This window comes from Mus pahari, chromosome 3 (assembly GCF_900095145.1).
Source record: "Mus pahari chromosome 3, PAHARI_EIJ_v1.1, whole genome shotgun sequence".
NCBI classification, from domain to species: domain Eukaryota; kingdom Metazoa; phylum Chordata; class Mammalia; order Rodentia; family Muridae; genus Mus; species Mus pahari.
This window is the reverse complement of record NC_034592.1, coordinates 124,213,366-124,240,983: the sequence shown is the minus strand read 5'-3', so window position 1 is coordinate 124,240,983 and position 27,618 is coordinate 124,213,366. Positions and strand designations below refer to the sequence as shown.

The 27,618-nt window shown below is 36.9% G+C and overlaps 1 protein-coding gene across 4 annotated transcripts in view; it reads right to left on the bottom strand.

The window, feature by feature from the left end:
- The window catches only part of Macrod2 (mono-ADP ribosylhydrolase 2), a 1,928,923-nt gene that overhangs the window by 823,313 nt on the left and 1,077,992 nt on the right, over positions 1-27,618 (bottom strand). For all 4 annotated transcript variants that reach the window (XM_021192060.2, XM_029536733.1, XM_029536732.1 and 1 more), the window contains exon 6: positions 16,810-16,931. In XM_021192060.2, the coding sequence (XP_021047719.1) occupies positions 16,810-16,931 (122 nt within the window). The remainder of the gene's footprint in view (positions 1-16,809; positions 16,932-27,618) is intronic.

Below are 27,618 nucleotides of genomic sequence, written 5' to 3'. Positions count from 1 at the left end.
TTGCACTTTTTCCCTGACAAATGAGGATTGAAAAAATTGCAGATGAAGAAATGTTAGCACAGTATGCCTTGACTGTTTATGTCAAATAATGAAGGAAATTTTAATCACTTATCATTTTTAGGTAGAGCAGACTTGATTAAGTAAACTCTTCAATGCTCAAGGTAATATAAGATTTAGAGGGTTAGAGCTTTAAGAAGATAAAAGTGGTGAAAACTCTCTTCTCTTGGAATACTATGGATTGAACACTCTATGTAGCTCTCTAGTGATGTTCATACAGAAATAGGCAGGTACTATTTCTTTGGGCATGCAAAGCAGCTAGAGCCAGGGATAGGGAGGCAAGTTAAACCAATCAATGCCTTGCATCTCCAGACTCAAGTGAGGCCATTGAGAGCCTTCCTTATTCCTAGTATAAAACCCTTACTCGTGAAATTGTCACTCTCTCCTTGCTTGTCACCTTTAGATGAGCGATAGCGTGACTACCTTTTTATTGCCCAGTTTTCCTTCTTTTTCAATATCAGAACCAGGAACAAGGTGATCAATGGGTGGCAAATCAGTAAAAACTAGGAGAAAAGAGGCAGGTCTTGCTCTGCGGCACTGGAGGAGAACTTGGCTCTGATTATGACCTGTAAATCCCCATGAATATACATGATTTCGGTGATAACAAATGGAGTTCACAAAATAAGCAAGTTTTCATAAAATTGGAGGTAGAGAGTTCACAAAACAGTTCTTCTTCCTGAAAAGGCATAATCACAGGCTGTTAGTGCATTTACACAACCTTCATGCAGAGCCATTTCTTCTTCATTCTTGCCAATGGGGCGCTAAGTTCCATTTTTAGCTTATGCATTTTTGTGCATTTTACAACTTGCTGTTAGGCTCCTGTAAATTAGACTATTAGGTACATGGGCTCATATGCCCTTAAATGGCATAGTCAATATACAAGCAGTTAATGTCATGACTATGAATGGTCATGCCGAAAGTTGAACACTATTCTATCCTGTCAGCATCACTGGTGCTTTTTGATTGGATGGACACAGAAGTAGGTGCCAGCAAAAGAGAAACAGCCATCATCATTTGTTTCTGGGTCTGTGTCAAGTAGATTACTTTTTGATACCTCTGGTTAAAGAGAAAAGTGTCATTGTTAGAAATCAGAATGTGATCGTACTTCGTTCTTAGCTTTCCCTACACTATCCAGTCCTGCTCACAGGTTGATTGGCCTCAGCTATGTTTAGTGTCTCTAAAGATTATATGCACAAATTCTACCTTCTATAGTTTGAAGTAAAAACGGAGAGAAGGCCTTCTGACCCCATAAATATACATGTATATACCCATGTTATAATATTCACATAAGAACATATTGCTGTTGCAAATGAAAAATGAGTAGTGTTCTAATAATGATGTTTGTGGCTGCTTTTTATTTTAATTAATGAGTAGGATGATAAAAAAGAGTGAAAAATGCATATCTCATAACTTTACTCATTTGTCATTGACTAAACCTCTGCTTTGCTGAACAAAATAGAAGTTTTCAGATCCCAGGGGGAAATTCCAGTTCCTTCTGATAGTTGTAACACTTTGCCTATAAAAATGATACAATTTTAAATGTAATCTGTTTCGTTAGCTTATTTACATACTTTTATATCTAGATCATAATGAGAATAATTTATTAATCCACAAATTGTGTTGCTTGCTGATTTCTGTGATACAAAATTTGTCACCATGGCACATTTCCTGCAGCTTACATGACACTGTAAACAGAATTGAGAAGAGATGGCCAGAAGCACATCACTGTATAGTAATCCCACAATGCAGGTACAATATGCAAACCTCAATACAGAGAACATAATAATGAGGACAAGCAAGGTAATAAGTTATATGTAGTATCTAGTATAAATTATTAAACTGTAACTTTTATAGTTTCATATAGGTTATGTTTCAACAGTAAGCTTGTAAAATTCTTGGCCTAACTGCTTGTAATACATAATTTAAGATACATCTATAATATTGGGTGTAATCCTGCATATTTTATTCTGGCAAATAGACAAGACACCAAAACAAAGCAGGGGATCAAAGATACACACTTTTGAGTAGAGCTCTTCGAGCAAGACTCCCTTCTGTGCAATACCCTCACAAACAGCTCAGCGCTAACAGGGAAAAAGAAACGTAGTCACCTTCAGTCTGCTACTCCTTGTCAGTGATTTTCTTTAAATAAGCCAAGAATCTGCCTTCCTATGTATTTTTCTAGAATCATTCATTTCTTTAAAATCTTTTCTAAGAGACAAACCTCAGATATTAACCTATACTGGGTTCTGTTCAAGAAACCCATTTGTGCCACAGTCTGGTGTGGTGAACATGTGCAGACCCTGCATTAAAGAACTAATTTCTCCGGCTGCCAGGAATGCTGCCAGCAGGCAGTCCTCTGCCATTAGCTATTGTACAAACTGAACTCGACTAAGGTAAGCTCCTCACCCCAAGGTTATACACATTCCTGAGTGTGGTCTCCAGCTAGTGACCTCAGTTCTGTGTCTTTTTTCATCTTACAAAGCAAGTTCAAAATGTGTGTTCTTCTTCACATCCTATACACTAAGATCTATTACAGAGTATTTTTGGGGAACGATCCACATGTTTTTATACTGTCAGAGTAGAAACATGAAACTCATAATTGAATACATTTAACAATACCTTGTATGATCTCTGTGGTCTACCTTTCCCATTATCACTAATGTGGTGTAATGAATGATTCCTTGATAATATTTAAGACTTTTCAAATATAATCTAAGTAAACGTATCATAGTAATATCTTAAGTTTCTTAAATACACTTCCAAACATTTTATGAACATTAATATTTCACAAACTCTCTCAAAAGAGGAGATATTTCTCAACTTTTTGTGACAAAAAGGAAAGTAGAGATATTACTTCACGACCATCTCATTTTGTGAAGATAGTTCACTAAGTTGTTAGTAAAATGAATCCAACAATCAATTAAAAGAACTTCAGAGCAAAACTAAACAGGATTCATCACATAAAGGAATGCAAGGCTGGTTTAATGCTTGAAAAAGAGAGTACTGTAAAGGACACAGGTTTTAATCTTTTTTTTTTTTTCTGTTACTTTTGAACCTTCATGATTTCTATGAGAACATTGTATTGATTTTTTTTTTTTTTTTTTTGGTTTTTCGAAACAGTTTCTCTGTGTAGTCCTCGCTGTCCTGAAACTCACTCTTCAGATCAGGCTAGCCTCGAACTCATAAATCTACCTGCCTCTACCTCTCAAATGCTGGGATTAAAGGCATGAGCCAATACTGCCCAGCTGTGTTTTGGTTCGGTTTGGTTTGGTTTGGTTTGGTTTTTTGTTTTTTTAGCTGAGTGCTCCTCCCTGATGAATGTGTCTAATCTTGATGGCCTTTGTTCTGTCTAAACTTTCCTTCTTCAGCTAATCCAAGTGCTAGGATTACAGGTGTACTCCTCCATGAATGGCTTTGCCTGATTGTTTCTATGGATGATGAGATCAACTTTTTCTTTGTTTGCTTTTGCAAGAATACAATAGCAAGGCACTGCCAACTGCTTCGTAAGCAAACCCAGCAAAGAGTTTATGATAGAGGTTTGTCATTTCAATCGATCTGAATCTTGAGCATGTAAAGTTGGGTTTTGTCCTGAGATTTTGAACTACAAAGTAAACCCTTTTCTCTTTGCACACAATGCCTTCTTGAGGACAACAGTTATTGTCTTGTTGATGGAAGAAAAGAGCTGCATTTCAGCTTCTTGCAAGAAACATGGAATGGATAGAGAAATGTCTCAGGTGTAAGCATTAGAAAACTGAACTTCATCAATTATTTCGCTATTGTTGACATTTTCATGTGAGACCTTCTTTTTTCACAGTAGGCAAAAAAAAAAAAATCACAGAACTTTAAAAATATATCATTGACATTTCATAAGACTAATGCTTACTGGTTCTATATTCATCATTTTTTAAAAAAAATCTTCCCATAGATTCGAGTACATGATGAGATAATTTCCCCTAACTATAATAACACTGGGAGTCATAGCATCTGGAACTATATGAAATCATTTAGGAATAATAAAATTGCTGCCAGTTTATTACAAGAGCTACAAGGTAGATAACAGCCTATGTAATTTGAACAGTGACTAGAAAATAGCAGTTAGTAGATACTTGTTGAATAACCTAGCTTTAACATGAATTTTGTTTATTTTTAGTGTATAAGCACACATCAGGGGATATGCTATGGTGTGTGTGTGTCTCTCTTTCTGTGTTTGTGTGTGTGTATGTGTGTGTGTGTGTGTGTGTGTGTGTGTGTGTGTGTGTGTGTAGTTAAGAGGACAATATTCAAGAACCAATTGCCTCATTTGACCCTGGCTTCTTCTAAGGTTGGTTATATGATAAAAATGATTGTGGTAGTTAAACTTAATTGTCAACTTTATTGGAACAAGAAACACCTAAGAGTGACTCTAATAGCATTTACACGGGCAATCAGGTCATAAGGGCATGAACTTAAGAATCAGTTAATTCTTTGATGGATCTGTAGTAGGACATATCATTCCTAGGTAGGAAGAAGTAGGAACAGAGAAAACAGACTCTAAGAATGTGCCAAAAGAGTCGGTGCCGGTGTTGCTTAGCTTTTTCTTAGCATTAGCTTTTGTTCTGCCACTTCCAGGTTGTCGCAGTGCACGCATGGACTGATTCTTCTGAGACCATGAGCCAACATAAAGAAATAGATGATCCCTCCAACTTTTCCAAAGTGATGCAAAACTAATTAAGAAAGAATGGCCTGAAGGGGTTTGTCTCAATACAAAATGAGACATAGATCAAACTACAAGAATGGATATCATCTGCAGGGTAGCGGCAGTATCACCCTAAATTAGCCTCCTGGTAGAGATATACATTTCAGTCTCATTTGACCTCATAGTACTCTAATGGAGACATTCACAAGCTAACTGAAGAGCTGCTCATCAGACTCCAATCCCTGTGTCTTTATGAAAAGATATGTGTTGTTGTTCCCATTCCTAGCCTTCCACCATGATCCCTTCTTCATCACCATACCATAATAAAAGAAGGCTGAGGTGGTAGAAAGAGACATGGGAAATGTTCATGTCTCATGAATGAGACATGGTTTTTCCATGCATTTGTCACCTAAGCTCCCACCTCTCTTTCTTCTGTCTTTTCCTCCTTGATTCAATAAAATATATGAGTCCTGCTTCTTAATCCATTCACAACTCTTCTTGTTATATACAGTACCTGGGATGATTAGCCTGGTAGTATATTTGGAGAAAGAAAATCCTAGCTCAGTGGCTCACAAGAGATGGTGAGATAACATTAGAGCATTCTGTCTGTTTGGGTTAAAATGAAGTTAACCCATAATTATAACCATGATACTACCCCACTTGCATGAGACACCAAGAGAAGCAAAATTTTACCTCTTATACATCTTAAAGTTGTATGTATTTATCTAGATATAAAATGAAGAAAGCTAAGTTGTGGTTGAAACCACTCTATAACACATTACTCAATAGAAATTAAATCTCTTTTGTAACACCACTGAAATGTATATAAATGAGCTGAAAAAGAGAGATGAGAGAGGAGGGCAGTGGAGAGAACACTCTGTTGTCAGGGGAAGAATTAATTTTATTTTACATTTTTTATTGGTTTTATTTCTTTTGCTATCTTGCTCCCCCAATTCAACAGTTTACAAATGCCTTAAAGTCCACACATTGAAACTGCCCTCCTCCTCAAATAAATCTGAACATTTGTGAGGAAAACATGCACAATTTAAAGCCATTGCTTTTGCTCTAAACTATTAACCCTCGAGATATATGCCAGAATGGCTCAGTTGTTCAAATGTAATGGCAGGTTTGGGACTCTGCAGTCCATGTTTTGAATTGACTATTTTCTTGTGATGCAGTGATCTAATAACTGCTGTTTGAGTCAGAGAAAATAAAGCACTCAGAATAAAAGCTTGCACTGCAAACCTGTTTACTGTGTCTATACAAATTTCCCAGAAATATTCTCTCTTTGACAGTGTGCTGGGCCAACATTTTGTCTGGAAGACACTATTGTAGAAACCACAAGTGAATTTCCTATGAATTTTCTCTGCTTTGATAAAAGAAATAAAAACAATGAACTTGACGAATCTAACCAAATTGAAATGTTGCGCTTTTTATATTATTTTAAATGCTATTTTATTGGACTTGGCTCATAAATACATACTGTAAAATATACACTGACTAAAAAACTTCTCAACTATAGGTGAGATGAAAGAGAGTTTCAAAGTACTCTCACATAAAGAGGTGATCATAATTCATTGTGGACTTTATTGAAATGTAAGACAATATACAGAGTATTGAAATATACAACAATATAAGGAAAAAGATGAAGAGAAGGTATAAGTTATAAGAATTCCTTTAGTCATTAAATAATATTAGATAATCTACAAGCTTGTACAATGTTTACTGTGAAACTAACATAATTGAACATCACCTGGGAAAAGGGAACTGAGAAGCTGTCAAGATTGGATTGGCCTGTTACCATGATTGTGAGAAATTATCTTGACTGATGACTGATGTGGAAAGACCCAGCCCACTGTGGGTGGCATAATCTCTAGGCAGGTGGGCTTGGGCTACATAACAAAGCTTGCCACACGCATTAGACAGTGATGAGTACTACTTCATGGTTTCTAATTTAGCTCCTATCCTGACTTCCTTCAGTGATGGCTTATGACCTGGAATGTAAATCAAATAGACCTTTTTCTCCTCTACATTGCACTGAGTCGTGGTATTTATTGTAGCAACATGAAGGGAACTAGAAAATCTACTTATCAAATAAATTGCCTCCAATTTTGCCTTCTAGTTAAAGAAAGATCCAAAGTTGGCTGGATAACTCTTTTGCACTTTGCATTATGAAGCAATGTTTAGTGCAGAGATATTGAAAAAATTCAACTGAACTGACATAATATTGTGGTACTATTTATTTTGCCACCATGTATCATCTACACATTTTCAAGGCCATACATTCTATAGGTTATATGTGCATGAACTAACATCTTTCTTGCATCTATACTACATTATGCTTCAACTGAAGTGGAATAGAACTTAGATGTCATAGTTTAAGAATAAAATTCTTTGAGTAAACAGCTTGGAAGTTTAGTATATTAAATAGCACATTGTCCTATCCACAGCAAAGCTTAACAGAAACTGACGGTTCACAATTTTACCAGAACCAACTCTCACTTATTATAAAAATCATTTTGGGAATCCCATTTATACTGAAATTATACTGAAATTGTAATTATAATATTAAAACTACTATGTATAAGGCTGAAGGGTCAATTTGCCAGCCTATCTGCCCTGGGCTCATTTGTCCAGTGCAGCCAGCTAGAGCAACACTGAACCTCAGTTGTCCAGAATGAGTGCGTGATGAGGCTGCCTGTTCCTTTTGGCTGCCTTTCCTTCCCTCTCTTGCTTTGCTCCTCCTCCATCAGCCAATGCTGTTAAAGCCTCCACAAGAAAGAGTTCACCCACAAACTGTTGCCTTAGGATTTGTTTCCAGAACAAATTCAAACTAACACAGCATACAATTGATGGATAATGTCAATTATAAGCATAATGTAAAAGAGATATTAAAGGAAGTGGATATTATAAAGCTATGTTTTCTGCATATAGAGATTCCCATATGGCTACAATAAACATGGAAGAATGCAGTCAAGAGTTTGCTTCCTCATACAGAGTCATCATGAGAAACATCTAAAAACCTAGACTCCAATAGGTGTATCACACTGCTTAGGATTGGCAAAGATAGCCTGCACATTAGGAAGAAGATTTTTTTCTTCTTTTTTTTAGTTGTGAAAATCTAAGAGAGCTAGCTATAGTTAAGCTCCGCTCCTTAATTTCCATGGTAAATCACTATGTATTGGGGGTTAAAAAGGGAGCTTTGTTGTGATGTATCTTGCTGTTTATATTTTTACTTACATGATATGATAGTCAATCTTGATTGCCAGTTGGACAGGACTTAGAAACACCATGGACACAAATCTCTGGGCAGGAATATGAGAACGTTTTCTAGATTAGATTAACTGAGGTGAACATTTAGAGAACAACTCTAACCGTGGACAGAATCATTGCATGGGCTTAGGTCTAGGATTGAATATCACTAGCTCCCCGAGTATTGCACTGCCATGATTTCTCTAGCACAGTGAACTCTATTCTCAAACTAGCAGCCAAATGGCTCTGCCTTCCATACATTATTTAATGGCAAGGGGTTTTATTTGTTTGTTTGTTTTGGTTTTGTTTCATTTCGTTTTGTTGGAGCATCACGTAGAGTAACTAATCTAGATGATTGTTAGCAAAACAATAAGTCACTGTGTGGAATCAGGGCCAGTCCACATGTTATACCTGTAATTCAGCTCACAAACACTAGTGACACCTTCTAGTTGTCATCGTCAAGAACTAGCATCACAAATTACTTGGTATAAAGCAGGACTACTCTAATAAGACTCACAGTGGCTTTGACAAAAACAAAAAAAAAAGTAAAATTAAAACAGAACACAACAAAACAAATCCAACAAGCAACAACAATACACAAGCAAAACCAGCCAAGGACAGCATGAAGAGCACAGAGGCTCAGCCTTAGGGCGGAAAGAGCCTCAGCTTCAACCCCACCTGCTCTTTGTTGTTGAGTAAGATGCTGGGGAAATTTCCCTATTCTTCCAGTTCATACATAAAACAGAAGAAACAACATTTTCTTTTTCTTAATTATTTTTTGAGGATTTCATATATGGGTGCTATATTCCCACCATTCATTCTGCACCCAACTCCCCTGCATTTTGTAACTCCAGGCTGGTGTAAGGGCTGACTGAAATGAAAAGCCTGGCATGGAGTCAGAGTTCAGGAATATCAACTATAACATTACTCTATATTTTATCACTAAGTAACCAAGTTCTTCCCAATAATACAAATAATCATTTTTGTATTGCCACCAGAAGAAAAGTTGTGAAGTACATGAACATATGGGATTGGGTATCTCACTGTCCATTGTTAGGTATAATGTACATATATTTCCATAACATATATATGTATATTATTGCATGTTTTTCCTCTTCCTTGCCCTATTGCCTATGCTTAGACACTTGCCTTCCAAATAATAATAGTAATAACCCAGCAAACTGGTTTTTTCCTTTATACCAGATGAAGAAATCCTGAAAATGAGAATGATTCGGAAAGACAGAAAGGGAAAGTCTTCGTTCAGTCTTATTTCCCCAGTTTGGCTAAAACAAAGAGACTCAGGCAGCTAGCTAGAGAAGTAGAGGCACAAATGAGATGATGTACAGCAGCACACTATTGTAAACCATAAAGTGTAGCTCAAATGGAAAAATGATTTTTTTTCTTGGTATTTATTAATAGTGTCATTAGTCACACTGCTGGGAGAAACCCGACTAGGAAAGACATAAGACTGCATCATTCTTTATAAAGGAAGACAGTGGAGAAACAAGCTGAGATGCTGCCTCAGAAGAAAGTGAGAAGGAAGATCAAACATGTGATTCTACAAAATGGGTTCTTTGAGATTAAGGGCTGCCTAGGAAATGGCGACATCAAGTTAAGCTGAGGAGCAGAGGTAAGGAATTAAAGGGCCAGCTCCTTAGTGTTGTGAAAGTCTTCTTCAAGAGAGAACTGCATTGATTGATGTGGCCTGTAATAGAAACTCAGATAATGAAATAAAACCAACATTTAAGAATTTCTGGCTGGGAACTCATTGCCATGGCAACCCTCTCAGAAGGGAACTTGTCTAAGAAAATAAGATTCACTTGACTACGCCTTAAAATGAAAACCTACACCAGAATGAGACCCATGCAGAATTCCAAAATCACTTATTACTGCCATGCCTAGAGGTAGCACTGAAGGTACAGAGCTGCCTGCTTTCTCATTAAAAGCTGTTACTTCTCAGGATCTATGAGTCATGACGGGAACATTATCTAGTTTTGAGAGATCTCTATTGGCACTGGGTGGCTCTTAACAGTAAAAATATATCATACTTTTTCCACCTAATACATTATCTAGAAAAACATTCATGAAAATTACAGTAATATACACCATTATAGTAAACACCACTTTTGTAGTCTGCCCATTACCACATAAACCACTAAACAGTGTATTAATTATTAACTTTACTTCATAAGAAAATAATCTTATCCAAGTCAAATCTGGCTTACATTTTGATTACCATCAACTCTCCAACAAAGCATCTTTTTTTTTTTTAATTACAAGCTTTCACTCAACGAATGTAAACTGTGTGCATAACATTTTATCATCAGAAGAGTTTTTGTGAAGCAATAATTCAGTGATTAATAAAAATTTTGCATCTTAGTTGATGCTTAGAGGAGAAACCTTAGAGACGATTTTTGCATAGCAATGCTTAGACTCCTAAGAATGAACCCGATTTTAAGTGTTTGCTACAGAAGACTTCAGGGTGATTTAGAAACAGATGCCAAGAAAGACTTGGAAAATCCACAAATTACATGTATGCAGAAAAACCAAACCAAACCAAAACAAAACAAAACAAAAAAACCAAAAACAACTAAGGCAACATGTAAGCTAGTATTTATCCTACTTCTGATGTTAGCACTGAGAGACAGTTGTATCAACTGTCTTTTTATTTAGCAGCCCTTGTCCAATCTGAATATTTCCTTCTTTGCTTCACTGCCAACACTCACAGCACTCACACCTAAAGTTTCACCGAGATCTCAATGCACTATGAAAGCTGTTAGTACCAAAATGTACTCATGTCTATCTATCCTGTCCAAGAATGAGCGAAGGCACGGGGGTTATTAAATCAGAATTCTGAAGTTTGAGAGCCTGACAGTGAATATCAAAGGGGACTACTAGAAATTCTCAGACGGAAGCAACCTCAGCTTTATGCAGAAACTACTCTGCAGCCATCTCAGCAGTGTAAAGATTATTGTCTCTAAGTATCTTATTTAACCTTCCTCATTTTACCCTTAAACTATCCATATGTTTGACTTCCTTGGATATGCTTACTGATTACCATGGCACATTCTATTCCTAAAGAAACTTATTCTTTAGAGATTCTTCCTCTGAAAGTTGTTTGGGTTAATAGCAATCTGTACACGTATGCTTTAGGCAGTGTAGAGTCAAAAGGATACTGTATAGATATAATTTTCTCAGGACACAGTATTCACTCAAAATTCAAAGCAACTCAGGTGCTAGACCCTACTAGCTTGGCTATATATTTCTCAGGTTTCATTAGATATGGATTAATGGTATGACAAGACCTATAATTTTCTTCTATTTGCCCCCATCCTTCCCAAAGTTTTACTGAAAAAATGAAACTTCATGGCTTCATGGTTCTCTTTAATCATTATGTCTGCTTCTAATGTTGTATTATTTTAAATTATAATTATCCTCTTCATTGACCTTTATCTATATTGGAAACATTGACCTCAAATTTGTTAAGAAATCAATTTTCCTATATTTGAATTTTGCCCAAGGCAAGTCCAAACTTTGAGAAATACAACAGAATTATATTTAAACTTAGGTTTGAAGAATTAGATATTGGAGAAATGAGGTCCAGAATGTATGAACCACCAACCAGATTTAAATCTTCACTTAAAACTCATTACTACAAGATTAAGAAAGTAATTTTTTCTTGGATATTTTCTTTATTTACATTTCAAATGTTTACGCCTTTCCAAGTCTCCCCTTCGAACACACTCTATCACATCCCCCACTTCCTGCCTCTATGAGGGTGCTCCCCCAACTACCCACTCTCATCTTCCTGCGCTGGCATTCCCCTACACTGAGGCATCGAACACCCGCAGGCCCGAGGGCCTCTCCTCCCACTGATGTCCAACAAGGCCATCTTCTTCACCATGGGTCTCTCCATGTGTATTCTTTGGTTGGTGATCCAGTCCCCGGGAGCTCCAGGGGGTCTGGCCAGTTGACAGTGTTGCTCTCTCCATGGGGCTGCAAACCCCCTCAGCTCCTTTAGTTCCTTCTCCAACTCCTCCATTGGGGATCCTCCAAGCTCAGTCCAGTGGTTGACTGCAAATTATCCCCTCTGTATTTGTCAGGCTCTGGCAGAGCCTCTCAGGAGACAGCCATATCAGGCTTTTATCAGCAAGCACTTCCCAGCATCCACAATAATGTCTGGGTTTGGTGACTGTATATGGGATGGATTCCCTAATGGGCAGTCTCCGATGGCCTTTCCTTCAGTCTCTGCTCCACACTTTGTCTTCATATTTCCTCCTGTGACTATTTTGTTCACCCTTCTAAGAAGCACTGAAGCATCCACATTTTGGTCTTCCTTCTTCATAATCTTCATATGGTCTGTGAATTGAATCTTGGGTATTGCGAACTTTAGGGCTAATAACCACTTATCAATGGGTACACAACAAGTTTGTACCTTTGTGACTGAGTCACCTCATTCAGGATGATATTCTCAAGTTCCATCCATTTGCCTGCTAATTTCATGAAGTCATTGTTTTTAATGGCTGAGTAGTACTCTATTCTGTAAATGTACCACATTTTCTGTATCCATTCATCTGTTGAGGGACATCAGGGTTGTTTCCAGTTTCTCGCTATTATAAATATGGCTGCTATGAACATAGTGGAGCATGTTCACAGCATAACAATAGTCCTTATTACGTGTCAGAGCATCTTCTGGGTATATGCCCAGGAGCGGTATAGCTGGGTTCTCAGGTAGTAACAGTTTTCTGAGGAACCACCAGAATGATTTCCAGATTGGTTGTACAAGCTTGCAATCCCACCAGCAATGGAGGAGTGTTCCTCTTTCTCCATATCCTCGCTAGCATCTGCTGTCACCTGAGTTTTTCATCTTATCCATTCTGACTAGCGTGATGTGGAATATCAGATTTTTTTTTATTGGCATTTCTCGGATGATTATGAATGTTGAACATTTCTTTAGGTGCCTCTCCGCCATTCAATATTCCTTGGTTGAGAATTCTTTGTTTAGCTCTGTATCCCATTTTTAATAGGGTTATTTGATTCTCTGGAGTCTAACTTCTTGAGTTCTTTGTATATATTGGATATTAGCCCTCTATCGAATGTAGGGTTGGTAAAGATCTTTTGCTGGTCTGTTGGCTGCCATTTTGTCTTATTGACAGTGTCCTTTGCATTAGAGAAGCTTTGCAATTATATGAGGTCCCATTTGTCAATTGTTGATCTTAGAGCATAAGCCATTGGTGTTCTGNTCAGGAACTTTTCCCCTGTGCCCATGTGCTTGAGACTTTTCCCTACTTTCTCTTCTATTAGATTCTGTGTATACAGTTTGATATGGAGGTCCTTGATCCACTTGGACTTGAACTTTGTACAGTGAGATAATAATGGATCAATTTGCATTCTTCTACATGTTGACCACCAGTTGACCTAGCACCAATTGTTGAAAATGCTGTCTTTTTTCCACTGGATGGTTTTAGCTCCTTTGTCAGAGATCAAGTGACCATAGTGTTCATTTCTGTGTCTTCAATTCAATACCATTGATCTACCTGCCTGTCTCTGTACCAATACCATGCAGTTTTTATCACTATTGCTCTGTAGTATAACTTGGGGTCAGGGATGCTTAGTCCTACACAAGTTCTTTTATTGTTGAGAATAGTTTTTGCTATCCTGGGTTTTTTGTTATTCCCGATGAATATGAGAATTACTCTTGAAGAAACTCTATGAAGAAAGTAATTATTATAAGCCAAAATTTAACTAGTCCATGGTCTTGATGAGGTCATAGTCACAGGCAGAAAATACTCTATCAGATAGATTGTTGTATTGCTATTCTCCACTTTTACTGTATAAAGCATACATGGGGTAGACAGTTAGAAAGGTCCATCTTAAAGAATGGGTAGAGAAGAGGAAATAATAAGAATTTTCCAAAAAATGTATGTTTTTATGGTGAATATTTTATCCACAATATAGCCAATGACCTAAATCACCTGATTTCTAAATGCTTGTTTGGTGTTGTACCATACCTCTCTTTTGCTTAATGATTGTCACTATTTCAAACAACTACAACATTAGCTATACTCACCTTTGCTACATTCAGTAGTCTGTTAGAAAGATCCCTTTAAGTTCTCTCCAAGTTTTCTTTTCTCAGTCTCAGTGCTCAGGAATTTCTTCACCATCTAATTTATCTTGCCCAAATAAAGTCATTTGACAGCAAAATATTGGAAGACCAAATATCTGCAGATCTCAAGAGTATATCACCACAGACAGATGATGCCACAAGCCTGCAGCTTATTTCCAGATGTAAGGAACCATTGGATTGCTACTCATCCCTCCTCCCTGTAAAGCTCATGGAGCTGTTTCAGGGATCAGCCAGTGACTTCTCTAGTAAATAAATATGCTCAAATTGAGTTTAATGTTCAACTTAATAATTGTGCTACTTCTAACATAGATATAAGCTCATATATTGTGGTAAATCTACTAGGTATCATATTATAGAACACATAACCTACCATATTCATCTGCCTACAAATCTTCCCTTTCCCTGCAAATAGTCACAATTTGGTGACTTCAGTGTAAGGATTTATTTAATGGAGGTCAAGAACATGATGCACCGTTGTCTCTTTCCAGAAGATATAGAAAGAAAAGGGAAGGAAGGGAGGGAGGGATCAACGGAGAGAGAGAAGAAGCAAAGAGATTACATTAAAGAGCAGTATAGAACACAGACTTGATAGTATTTCCAGTCAACTACCCAAGCACAAGGCTAATTAAGCTGAGAATTTCACTTCAGATTAAACAGATATTTTCTCACTCAATTTTTATGGACCACTATTTATATATATTTAGTTCAGCACCGTCTGCTAATTTTACTTAAGTCAGGTGGTTAAAACTTCAAAGTCATTATCAAAAATATGATGGTAGACTTAATTCCAATATCAAGATGACAAGACCCCAGACACTGTCTGAACACTGCTTAGCATGTAACTCTTAGTCATTTTCTTGCACATTATTATTATTTATTTAAGGTGATCATACTGAAGGATCATTCGTTTCCTCTGTTAAAACGATGAGCACTGCTTCTGAGCAGTTGAAATGGATGTCTTGTTGTTGCTTCCTTTTGAAAACATTATCTTTAGGAATACCAATAAATTTACTAGCATTTTCTTTTCAGATACTAAGATCTATATATTTCAAAGTGTAAACTTATATGGATATCCATTTTATAGGTACTTTAGCCCCTTGTTTGTAAAATCAACTAGTCATATTGACATTTTTTTATTCTTTCCAAATATGTATTTGCTTTGATTTTCTTATAAAGATCAAAGCAACCGCTGGTTTCATACTTGTCTCCACTCTCTTTGAATTTCAGTTTTCTCTTCTAAGAATAGCATATTGGAACTGTAAGAACAGCCCGGCGAGTAAAGTGTTGCAAAGCATGAGGTCCTGAGTTAAGATCCCCAGCATCCTTCCATGTACAAAGCTGACTGCGCAACTGGGTCTGTGTCCCAGTTAACTTCAACTGTGAACTTGACACCACCTAGAGTTATCTAAGAAGGGAGTCCCAGTTGACGGATTTTTGAGATCAAATTGGTCCATGAGTGTGTCTGTAGGGGACTGTCTTTATTGGTATTTGAAATAAGAAGGCAGACTGCTGTACATAGTCTGACCCCCTGCTCTTGGGACTGTATAAGAAAGGTAGCTAAGCATAAGCCTGTGAGTGAACCATCAAGAGCAGTACACTATGGTTTCTGCTTTAAGTTCCTGTTTGACTCTCTGATCTCACTTCTATTATTGATGCGTTTGTAGGTCAAGAAATCCTTCTTTCTCTGCTAAGGAGCTTTTGTTTAGAATGCATTATCGCAGCACCAGAAAGAAAACCAGAACAGACTATAACTCTAATTTTGGGGACGGTGGGAGTGGGGAGAAAAGAGATCCCAGGGACTCTATTGTCAACCAGTATAGCCAATCTGAATGAGAGACCTTCTCTTTAAAAATAAGAGGAAGACATCCTAGTGTTAACCTATGACCACAACATCACACTCATGGATGGAGATCCCTGCATGCATACCGCCCCCCCCCCCCCACAAANCCACAATTGTAGGGTTTTAGGTACTGATTAATTTGCAAACAAATATTTTTAAAACAATAGGTTGAATAAATTATATAAATGTATGTTAATATTGTACAAACATTATAAGGTATTTTAAGGTATAATTTCTTTATTTCAAGCGAACTTTCCATGGTACACTGAAAAAGGCCCTTTGTAATTACATCCATGGTAACAAGTATAGCAATGACCTGTATAGCAATAACACCCTTAAAGTTTAATGTTCCCCATGCAAGCCTTACGCCACTCATGTGACTTCCTACAAAATGTTGAGGTCTAGTCAGCCTGCTCAGGGTTCAAAAAAAGTTTAACTTTTTGCCTGTCCTACACCTTCAGCAAATTTGTAATCTCTATAGATTAAAAAACCTGAGAGATCCTAGGTAAATTAACTTATTCTAGAGCAAATTAATTGACTTACTGTTGGGTATTTACAATAAACAATGCTCAGGGTTTGATGTTCCTGGTGTAACTGAGATTTAATAAACTCAGGAAAAACACATGGAGTAAAATTCTGACTGTGGACTGAAGCTGAAGATGCATATGTAAGCACAGGTCGACAGATGTAGATGCGGGCACTTAGGCTTACCCAGGCAAAGGTTAAAGTGAGAGCTTACATGTGCACACACTGTCAATGTAAAAGAAATGCCCAGCATTATGTTAAACTCAGCACGGGCTTTGTTCTTTGCATAGAGGCTTAGAAGAATGCAAAAGAAAAGAACTCTGGAGTACTTACCACAGATCGGAGGTTATTTTCTTTCACCAGCTTCAAGGATGATTGATAGCAATTTGCGAGGTCTTCCTTGTGGGAACCATTAATGTGGCCTCTGGCTATTGGCCCTACAGTATGGATGACATCTGCAAAAGCAAAGGAGAATAGGGTAAGTGAAGTACTGTGTGCTTTTCACACAACTGGAGCATTATTTATTTTAGATATTAGCGTGGGGGCTGTAGACAGGCAAGCTAAGAAATATAGATGGCATAAATGCTTCATTGTTAAAGATTACAGGGACCATAGTCTCTCAAAGTAGGCCACCTTCCCAGGAATGTGTGACACCATAGAAAAGAATTTCACTGCCATGGATCAATTCCACTGGTATTGGTTAGGTCCAAGTGTGACAGATTATCATATAAGCTATGCATAATTGGCAACCTGGAAGAAGAGAAATCCTTGGTGGGACATAAAGCAAGAAATAATTGTCTGCAAAATGAGTATCTGAATTGACAGGGGAAGGAAGAGCCAACGCTACACACAACTTTCCTTGTAAATAAGACATCATATGATATAAACGGGTTCTTGAAAACCCCACCAAGAGAGTCTTATCACAATTCCAATTCTAAAATGACAAAGTTCAAACCACTACTAACAATGTTTAGTTGTTCAGTCTTCACAAACATGAACAGTGCTAGGAATAATAGTATGTACACACATTAACCGATGGTTCATATCTTATGTTTAATATACTAAACTCAGAGAAATCTGTGCTTTTCAATCTCCATATGAATTTAAAAACGCAAAATTTAACTGTTTTTACTTATGCACATAAACCTCAAACACTCTGCTGTTTTTCCCAATTTATACACACACATAAACTGTTTGGGGAAGTGCTGGGGTTGAACCCAAAGCCTTGTTGTACATGCTAGGCACACATGCTACCACTTGATTTATAGCTCCAGTTCGCACATTTGTAAGTTTTCAAATTCAGGAGTATTACAGAATAAGATTATCCTCATTTCAAAGTCAAAACAAGATTAGAAGAGATGAAATTTTGATCCAAATTATTTGAAATACTTTGTAACATTTGCTTCCTAGTTTTATATGTTAATTGAACAATTTTGACATTTCACTGATGCAAGTTATAAGAACCAATCAAGATTGATCAAAGAGAAATACTTTGGTCTATATTAGCAGACTATTATAATGAAATAAAATTATTTATTTGGCTAATCAGTAGCACTTAGTTTTAACAAGGACAAGAATAAGAGAGCTTTGTAAAAATAGGAATATGGCACAATCAAAATTGTATGTAAAATCTGAATTGAGACTCATAAACTACTATGATGGGGAAGAAAGCTTTGCTGGTCTCCTGCTAAATATTGAGGCTATTATATGATATTTGAGAAAGGCCTTGCAAGCATGGATTTCAACGATTAATTCTAAAACAATATTTAAACTCTTGCCAGACAGTATTAAAGATGATGTCATATGATCAAAGTAGGCAGAAAATCTACAGCACTGAATGCCTGCAGATGTTATTTCACAGGTGGGCCTGGTTCTCATTGTAGTGGTGACTATCCCAGCATAGCAATGGAGAAAAAAGTAAAATGAGGTTGTACACAAAGTATATATATAATATATATATATAATGATATCATTATATTTCAATAAAATAACACAAATTACATGTGTTCAGAAAATAGGAGTTTTGTACCCTATGTAATAAACTTTCATATAAATATGCTATGTTAGCAGCTATTTTTTAATGGATACTAGACTACACTGCTTTATTTTATCCCTGTGGTTACTTCCCTGTACCTAGCCATGTTATTCCAAATCATTGAATGTATACAAAGGTGGGACTGTTGGAGACAAGCAACACTGAGGTTTATAAAATAGTATCCTAGTGGGTGCAGTTGTGGTCGTGTACGGGCTAAAATTAAGACTCTATGGGGTAAAGTTAAGATATACCTGTTACTTTAGTATAGGTCATCTCTGGGTACTTAGTGTCCCCTGATGACTCGTGGCTTTCTGAGAGGCAGTTATAGAATGTTATTCCCCAAATACATTTGACTGTTGGAACTTGTGTTATGCACAGTACTTCTTAGAAGACCATGATACCCTGATTAATCTTTTGGGAAAGTAGTGGGGCCATTTTGGCACTCTTGTTTTTAGGGAACAAGTTGAAGCAGGATTTCTCCATTACCCCTTAGGTCAAGGAACATGTCATGCTCTCCCACATTTGTAAATAGAGTAGATTTCTTTTAAAAAAAAAAAAAAGTGCTTCTTAGGTGAGGTTATGAAAAATGAGCTTACTTGATTTAAAAGAACAAAGGTCTTAGAGGTACTGTGGGAAGAACCATGGTGGGGAGAAGCCTGTGAGGGGAGGAGCCTGTGAGGGGAGGAGTCTGTGAGAACTGATAGTGGTGACAAAATAAAAACTAGCTATCAATGGCTACATAATTGAAGTGAGGTTTGTTTCTGCAGCTTTCCATTTCATTTACAAGTCTGAGAGCAAAAAAACCTATAAACGAGCTTCCCCAATATCAAAATATCGATCTCTGTATTTTATGCTCTCTATTAAATTTACAACGCCCAAGATCAAGTGTTATTATTGACCAACACAATGACCTCTCAGATTCACAAAGCTGGACATGAATCAATATGAGACTTCAAGGGAATTCTCTTTCATTATCTTAATTGTTCCTCTTACTTATTAGTAACTGTTCTACATAGAGTTTCATTTACCCTGATATAAATTACAGTCAGGTGGGCTGCATCTAAGTTCAGTTCCACTGCTATGTGATTAGGTGCCCAGAATAAGCCATCATTTTTTTTTTTTTTGTAAAACAAATCAGTGGTCTCTTTGATGTCATTTCTTCAGTGTGGTACAGCATCATTAATATTTAACATTATAATCGGCACTGATATAGCACAGAACAATATATAGACCATAAATAAAAATAACAATACTTGAACATGGTTAGGGGGCTCAAAGATTTTTACCACAAGAATTCTTTTAAATATACCAAATATCAGAAGTTAGCTTTTAACAATACCAATTTTTAAGATCCTTTGGTTGAACAGATAGGAAATAAAAATTGAAAAAATGAGTTCCTGTAACATCAATGATCTTTTGTATTAGTTTATATTTTTCAAACTGAATAGCATCTTCTCAAGGTACAGGTACATGCAAATATCCATGAGCAATGCTTTATCTTAAGCCTGCATTCTAAATACCTTGGGACAGATAATAAAATTAGCATTTCTAAATCCATTGTCTCATGACTGGCAAGAGTCACAAAATGATGCATATTGTAGTTCACAGAAACAGCTCCAATATTCCAAGGAACCTTCAGCATGCACGCAAGAATGTAGATCGAATATTTGCCTTTACATCCTGACATCAGACTCCCTCTCAGAAGTCCCAAATCTGTCTCTATGTGCTGTGTGAACTTGGGAAAGTCTCTTTTGTCCTTGGGTTTCAGCCTTCAAAGCTAAAGGTGGTTGAGTTGGTCACATCTTTTTGTTGCTGTGACAAATATCTGAGAGATAGGACTTAAAAGAGGAAACAGTTATCTTGGATGATGGATTCAAAGGTTGGTCAGTGGAACACTTGCTCTACTGTATTTTAAAACAGAGGCAGAAAAATCATCTCCTGTGTGTTAAGAGCATGTGGTAGAAGATAATGCTTTGGTAACCAGAAAGCAGAGGGAGGGGAAAGGGCAGGGGGGACTATATATTTCCGTACTACACCCATTTTCTGTGAGGAGCATCATGATCTTATTTTTCACTATGTCTTAATATTGCTATTATATTACAAATCCATCCAGTCACTTCCCAAATCCCAGAAGATGGCACTGGATCTTCACCATACAAGACAGATGGTAGTGGTGGTGATGGGATTTCATCTTCAAAGTACAATGATAGAGTTTAGTAATAATCTTTGTAAATGTCAGGCATATGTCCTTTTCTGTGGGCTTAGCAGGAATGGAAGTATAGATCTTGAATAATCTACTTCATTTTTGTTCAGATAAATGACCATGAATCATGGTCATTTATAGACAACTATGTCTATAAAGTGAGGTGAAATTAGCCCTGTCCACAGACAGGGTGATTTAACTACAACTGTCAAAAGTATAATTGTACAATCATTTAGACCTATATAGTGGAATGATTGCAGGACTGTTTCCTGTGGATGATATACTTTCTCATATGTACATAACTACTAACACATGTCCTTTATGACTATATTGCATGAAGTAGGGAAAACAGGAAAACAGCATAAAAAGCATCAGCAGGCACTAGTTCAATAATAGTACATTTTTATATTATGTTTCTATAAGTAAGAAAATGAAAAGATGTGAAAAGTTATTCAAGATACATGGCAAATAGAAATAGCAAAGAGGGTAAGTGAAATTATGTTAAGCATGCTACTATTAGTTCAACACATGTTCAAAGACATAGAAAAGAAATATGTGCTTGGAAATAGACCCTGGCATCATTGAAGAGATATAGTAATATATTTCAAAATTGTCTCTATAGCCAAAGAATTTGGAAAAAACTGAAGGACTATTAGAGATAAAAAGGGTAATTACAGAAAACAGTTGGTCTTCTATGTTTAAGGACCCCAGTTCCAGCCCACAGCCATTGATCAATTAGAGACATAAACGATCACAAGATAAGATTACTATCCACAAATTCCAAGATCATTCCATTTTGATGGAAATGATATATATTTGTTTATGTGTCATGCACTTAGCATGAATTTCATCACCTGACCCTTTAATTTGTATACATTCAATTCCTGGCTATGTTATACAGTTACATTCAAGAAGTTACTTCAAAATATGGTGGTTTAATGTAACGACCAAGTCTTTATTATTTCAGATCTTCTTTGCAGGTTAGAAATTCTTAAAGAGAACAGCCAGAGACATGGCTTAGAGTCTAGAATACAGCTCAAGTCAGCAATTCCTCTCAGAGTAGTGGCAGACTATAATGTCCAAAGGTTAGAGGGCTGTCATTCTCTCCAATGGCTTCCTTGATTCCCTGTATTAAAAACATATGCTCTGTATGGATGGTTGTCTTTTCTCACAACATGGCAACCACACAGCATTTTACATACAAAATAGCTCAGCTTTCCTTTTATAACACAGCTGTAGAAGGCATACCGCGCCACTAACACTTTATTCTGTTGGTTGCACCAGGCGTGGCATTGGAGAGGGAGTAGCACCTTTCTTTTCATATTGAGTGATATGGACCCTTTCTTTTGATGAGAGCAATAACAAAGGATTTGTGTACAGAGTTTAAAAGCCACAGTGCAGTTTCCCAGACCTAGCTTTGTAACCTGAGTTTTTGATACACATATGTATCAATTACAGACTGTGGTATAGGGCAAATATGATCCCGTAGAAAAAGAATGATATGATTAATTCTATCCCCAGCATAGAGGTCTCAGACCAATAATCTTAAGAAGTCAATTGCTGATTCAATAAAAGTCAGAGCCAGACAAGACAGGAATCTGAGACAAGTATATTTATCCACTGTAAACAAAATCTAGCTTGGAGACTGGTGTGACAAAGGTAGTTCCTAGGTTCACATGCCTGGGTCAGTGTAGTTTTGTTGGCTTCTTTGTTTTAGAATACGACAAGACACAGGAAAGGTCAGGTGTGGAGGTTTTAGACTCAGCATCCTAAGTCTCTAGGAGCTGTCATAGGATCCTACCTCCCCAGAGAGTCTGCCTCCACATTCACAAAAGGAAACGCCTTTGAGCACTACTCTCATTTCACTGAAGAAAGCCAAGAGCCCAGAAATGTAATTTGTACATTTAATCAACATTTCAAATGCAGCCCCTTGAAAAGGTGTGGAAAATGAGGGGGCAGGCCCTTTTGTATCTCATCAGACTCAAGTGTGGCAAGACAAATGGAACCTTTTCTGTTCATCTCTTTCTGAAATCAATCAGTTGATAATTCAGCTTTTGTTTTGAAGCCCTGTGCTTTCCCCATCCCTATTTATCCTGGGAAATTAGTCTGAACTACAGAGAAAAAGAGAATAGCATAGAAGGTGGCCTTTAAGGGAGTACACAGATGAGCCCCTCATCAGTTCCAAAAAGTATAAATTGAAAAATGTGTGAGCAGAATATCTAATAAATACCAAAAGCAGTGGAGCTATTTACATAGATTCAATCAGACTTATGCTTGGCAAAACAGACACAGCTAAAACATTCTGTGGGAAAAAAATATTAGCATAATGAATTTTAAAACAAATGTGAGAGTGCAGATAGGTTGGTCTCATCACTTTCCATTTCAGCAGTTACTGTGCTACATTCATACTGTTAATGAACAGTCCGACCGAGTATTGAATCAATTACATGTTGCTTTCATTCACTCCACTCTTGTATTCATAAGTATAATCGGTCCATCTAACAGTCTGCATAATGATACCATGCCCTGTCAATCATATTCAAATTGCATGAATTTTAAGGAGAAAACCAGCACATGGAATTAAATTGATTTTCTTTTCTAGAGATACAACCAGAAAACCAAACACTGAAGATACTATTTGTAAATGTTATTGGCCAACTTATATGATAAGTGACACCAATCTATGACCTGAAAGCGAATACTTCAAGTTCAGTTAACAGGAAATTGAATTACCACATGATGGCTTTACAAAATAAATGCTACTTTTTTTCTTCCCATACAGGGCACTGTTTTCAAACTTCTTTTTTTTTCCTCATTGTATTTCAAGAAACAATGAATTGTCCATAAAATGTTCCTTTCAAAGGTGCAAAAGACTTCAATAACATAGACAGTTCTTACATTGTACCAGCTTTCATAGTTGGGATAATTCTTGTATGTTTTTTTGAGTAGCGTGATGAGTTTCTATATCCATAAGACTATAGTTAGCCATCTTCTTGAATGAGTTTAGAATAAACTAATACTTTTATTACTTTATAGTATGGTCTGCTTTGGCCCTGTGAGTTGGATTTTCCTTATCTCTTAAAAGTGGCTTTTGGCTTGCTCGCTTATCCTCCTCGATGCCATAACTGCCTATGTCTAAGATTGAACAATTAGCTGATAACCAATATTTGCATTTTCATCTGATGATCACACAGAGATATCACACATATGTATGAGCTTCTGAAGGTCAACTGGTGGGTAGATTTCATTTTTATATGAGGTTGTATTAACATTTATGTTTGGGACATCATATGCTAAAGACATGTTTCACACTTCATTGATTTCTAAGCTATGACATTTTAAGCTCACGGGATAAGGGGATAAGATATTATTAAGTCACTTTGTTCCCAAATGTTTTCTATATTTAAAAAATGTAAGAGACAAAGCTCCTCTTTAATTTTGTATTAGTTCCCTCCTCGTACCAAAGATGTATTTAAGTCTGTCCTTGTTCAAAAACAACAAAAGCTGACATTGCAAATGCGACTGTGTCCTGTTTCAAATTGAACTCTTTACTCACAGTCATTAAAAAATCATACTGATTGTGATATGTACAGAAGGAAATCCTATAGTCAATGACTGAAATTCCACAGAGTACTGGGGGCATCTCGATTATAATAGTGTTATTTCCAATAGAGATAGGTCATGGAGGGAGTGTGGGAAGCTGAACTCTCTACAAAATCTCAACACTCAACATCAATTTACAACCAACTCAAAGAGAACATATCCTTGAAGGAAGTGAGTCAAAGACATGGCATTTCTATTGCTTCCACAGTAAGGGGAGAGAAAGAGCCTAGACAGACAGTATGACTTTTTCAAGGAAGATGATAATAAGGCCTTTGTTTCGCTTTAATAAATGACAGCAACTTTGCCTTTAAAGAGACATACAGAAACAACACTGTATTAGGATTCAAAGATAAGACAAGCTTTAGAAATCTCATCTGGCAGGCAAAAATGAAGGAATATAAGTCTCTCCAGGAAGAGCAATCCTGATCACAGTGAGCAGGGGAGAACTGACATGTTTTGAGAGGTACACTGAGGTCCAGGCTGTGACCTGTCCTCAGTCACCACCACAAGCCCAGATAAGAACAATTCTTCTGTCATCATTCACTGACCCATGGACTCTGTCTCTTATTCACAAGGACATATTAACAATGGCACTTCATCAGGTGCTGCTGTTTGGGGACTAGTAGCCACATCTAGCTTGGAACCTGCTCTGTTGCCTGGGCTGCTTTTGCAGTTATAGGAATCCTCTTGCTTCTCTTTTGAAGTGCTGGGACTGCAAGTTGAGACACCATGCTCAGAAGTGCCAAGTTTGCAAAACAAGTATTCCATTCATTCTCACTATATGTATCAGTTTGTTTGTTTGTTTGTTTGTTTGTTTGTTTTGCTGGTTCTAGGAATGTCCTGGAATTTGGAGTAGCCTGGAATTTGGAAGTAGCCTGTCTACAACCACTTGTCTGTGAATACTCCTCCCATTCCATGAGACCCAAAGAGAATTTAGCTCCCCTGAAGATAGGATCCAAGACCCTACCGTAAGAACTAATTTTCATCTGTTCCTCTTCCTTTGGTTTTCTGATAACATTTATGTATAGTTATTACTGCTTTGATATTTAACGTTTCTCCAAAAATTAGGGTCTCCAATAGTAAGACATTCTTCCCCATGATTCTAAGCACTGTAGTTCATTGGAGGTAGATACAACTTCATATGCTTTTAGATTGTTTCTGAGACATTATGAACCTTAGACTCTTACATTGCTGCAGTATTCCCATGCTCCCTCTGCAGGGTACATGACAGATCTATGTCCTTATTTTCCACACAGCCAAGAACTCTGTGAGAACAGTTGCTTAATGGATAATTAGGGAATATGTGAATGATTAAATAAAAGTCTGTCTGATTGTCATCTGTCTAACCAGAAGTGGTGGGGTGGATGAGAGAAAACAATGAGGTAGAATGAATTGTCTTAGCCTGGGCAAGCAATGGAATCCAGTTATGCTGGTTATGATCATTCAACATGAAGTTTTACAGAGCCAAGCAGTTGCTTCTTCAAAGATTCTTCAAACCCATTAGACATTTTCTAACAACTCCACTGTAGATTGTGAAAGTAGATTCAAACAGCATTGTACTAGAACTAAAGCTATGAGATTCTTTCCAAAGGCCTCTCTAAAAGTAAAAGAAACCAAAAGACAATGAAGTTACTTCTTTGTCTTGCTTTGCAAAGCCAATTAAATAAACACATTTTCTAAAAGTGGCATTTCCCTCATTTACATATGGCTCCTAGTACAATGAATTTCCTTTTTTTTCAAGATTGATTTTGCTTTTTGAATCACAAAATGGAGTGCGACTTTCTACATACAGTGCCAAAATACTAATGGGTGCATCAGTCTCATTCCTTGAGCTGGGGGAGGGGGATGGGATATCTATATAAAAATAAATCCATCTCCATCAAAGGAATTGGTATTGGCATCTTTCTGTGACTGTTCAATGCATAGTCAACTCCAAGGAGTACAATACCCAAATATGTAACATCTGTGCTGCATCTGTGTGCACACAACTCTACAAGTGTCTTATCACACCTAAAATCTTGAGAAGCATCTTTATTTGACACTGAGAACAGAACACTTGGAACATTGTGTTGACATATTTTCTAAAAGAAAGAATGTGTGCAAATCTCTGTATGGAGAAGTTGCATTATTTATGGATTCAATTTATGCAAATACAAGAGTATGACAGAGGTGTGGGGTGGGATTAAAATGATAAAATATTTAAGGCAATCTCCTTAGGTGTTCTCACAACAGGTGTGTTCTCTTGCAGGCACAGGAGCCGCCTGGGTGTGTTATGTGACTCATACACCACCACCTACCTCTTATTTGGGGCAAGCCTATTCCATGCAGAAGCACTTGATTGGTGCTCACTGTGGAAGTGGGTATTAGCACTATACAGACAGATCTCACAGTTATGCATGAGCTTATTTTTCAAATGCAAAGGGGACAATATGAATGAGTTTACCCAGCTGTCAAAACCATAAAAACACTGTTTCTGTTTTTTGTTTATCTACGAAAGGAAATTTATTAGACTTATTAAAATATATTAGTTTTATTAAGAAATGGAATTTGCTGTTAGTGGGCTACGATACTATAATAGCATTTGTTCTAACTCCCACGTAGAAAGGCCATCATTCATAATTTGTGCCAGTCATTTTTAGGTTTGGGCTCATATTACAGCAATTCAGAATACATTGCACTTTGAATGGCAGGTGTACTGGCTAGTTTTGTGTCAACTTGACACAGCTGGAGTTATCATAGAGAAAGGAGCTTTAGTTGAGGAAATGCCTACATGAGATCCAGTTGTAAGGCATTTTCTCAATTAGTGATCAAGGGCCATGGAAACCTCTCTCTCTATTTTTGTAAATACTTCATGTTCAGTGCATTTGAGCAATATTTTGTTGACTTATTTTTCAGATGTTTCCTGTCTTTTATGCTTCATTTTATTTGAAAAATTTGTTTTTTAGTTTCCAAGAATTTATATTACCTAGATGTTCTTTCCTCTGCTTCACTGGAATGTGTTTTAGTATGTGTGTGTATGTGTGTGTGTGTGTATGTGTGTGTGTGTGTGTGTGTGTGTGTACATTACACATATAGTGCCAAGAATAAATCTCACTAGTAAATATTTCTTAGTTTATGTTAATTAACATAATGTTACATTGACTTTTTCTGAAATATTTATAGATAGCCTAATTAAACTGTCTGTATTTTGATAGGATTGTTATTTGTGATAGAAGCAGGGTGTATCCCATAAGGTCAATTGGTGTTTGACATGTGCAGTGAATTATGTTGCTATATTTTAACAAGAAATTTTCCTCCCATA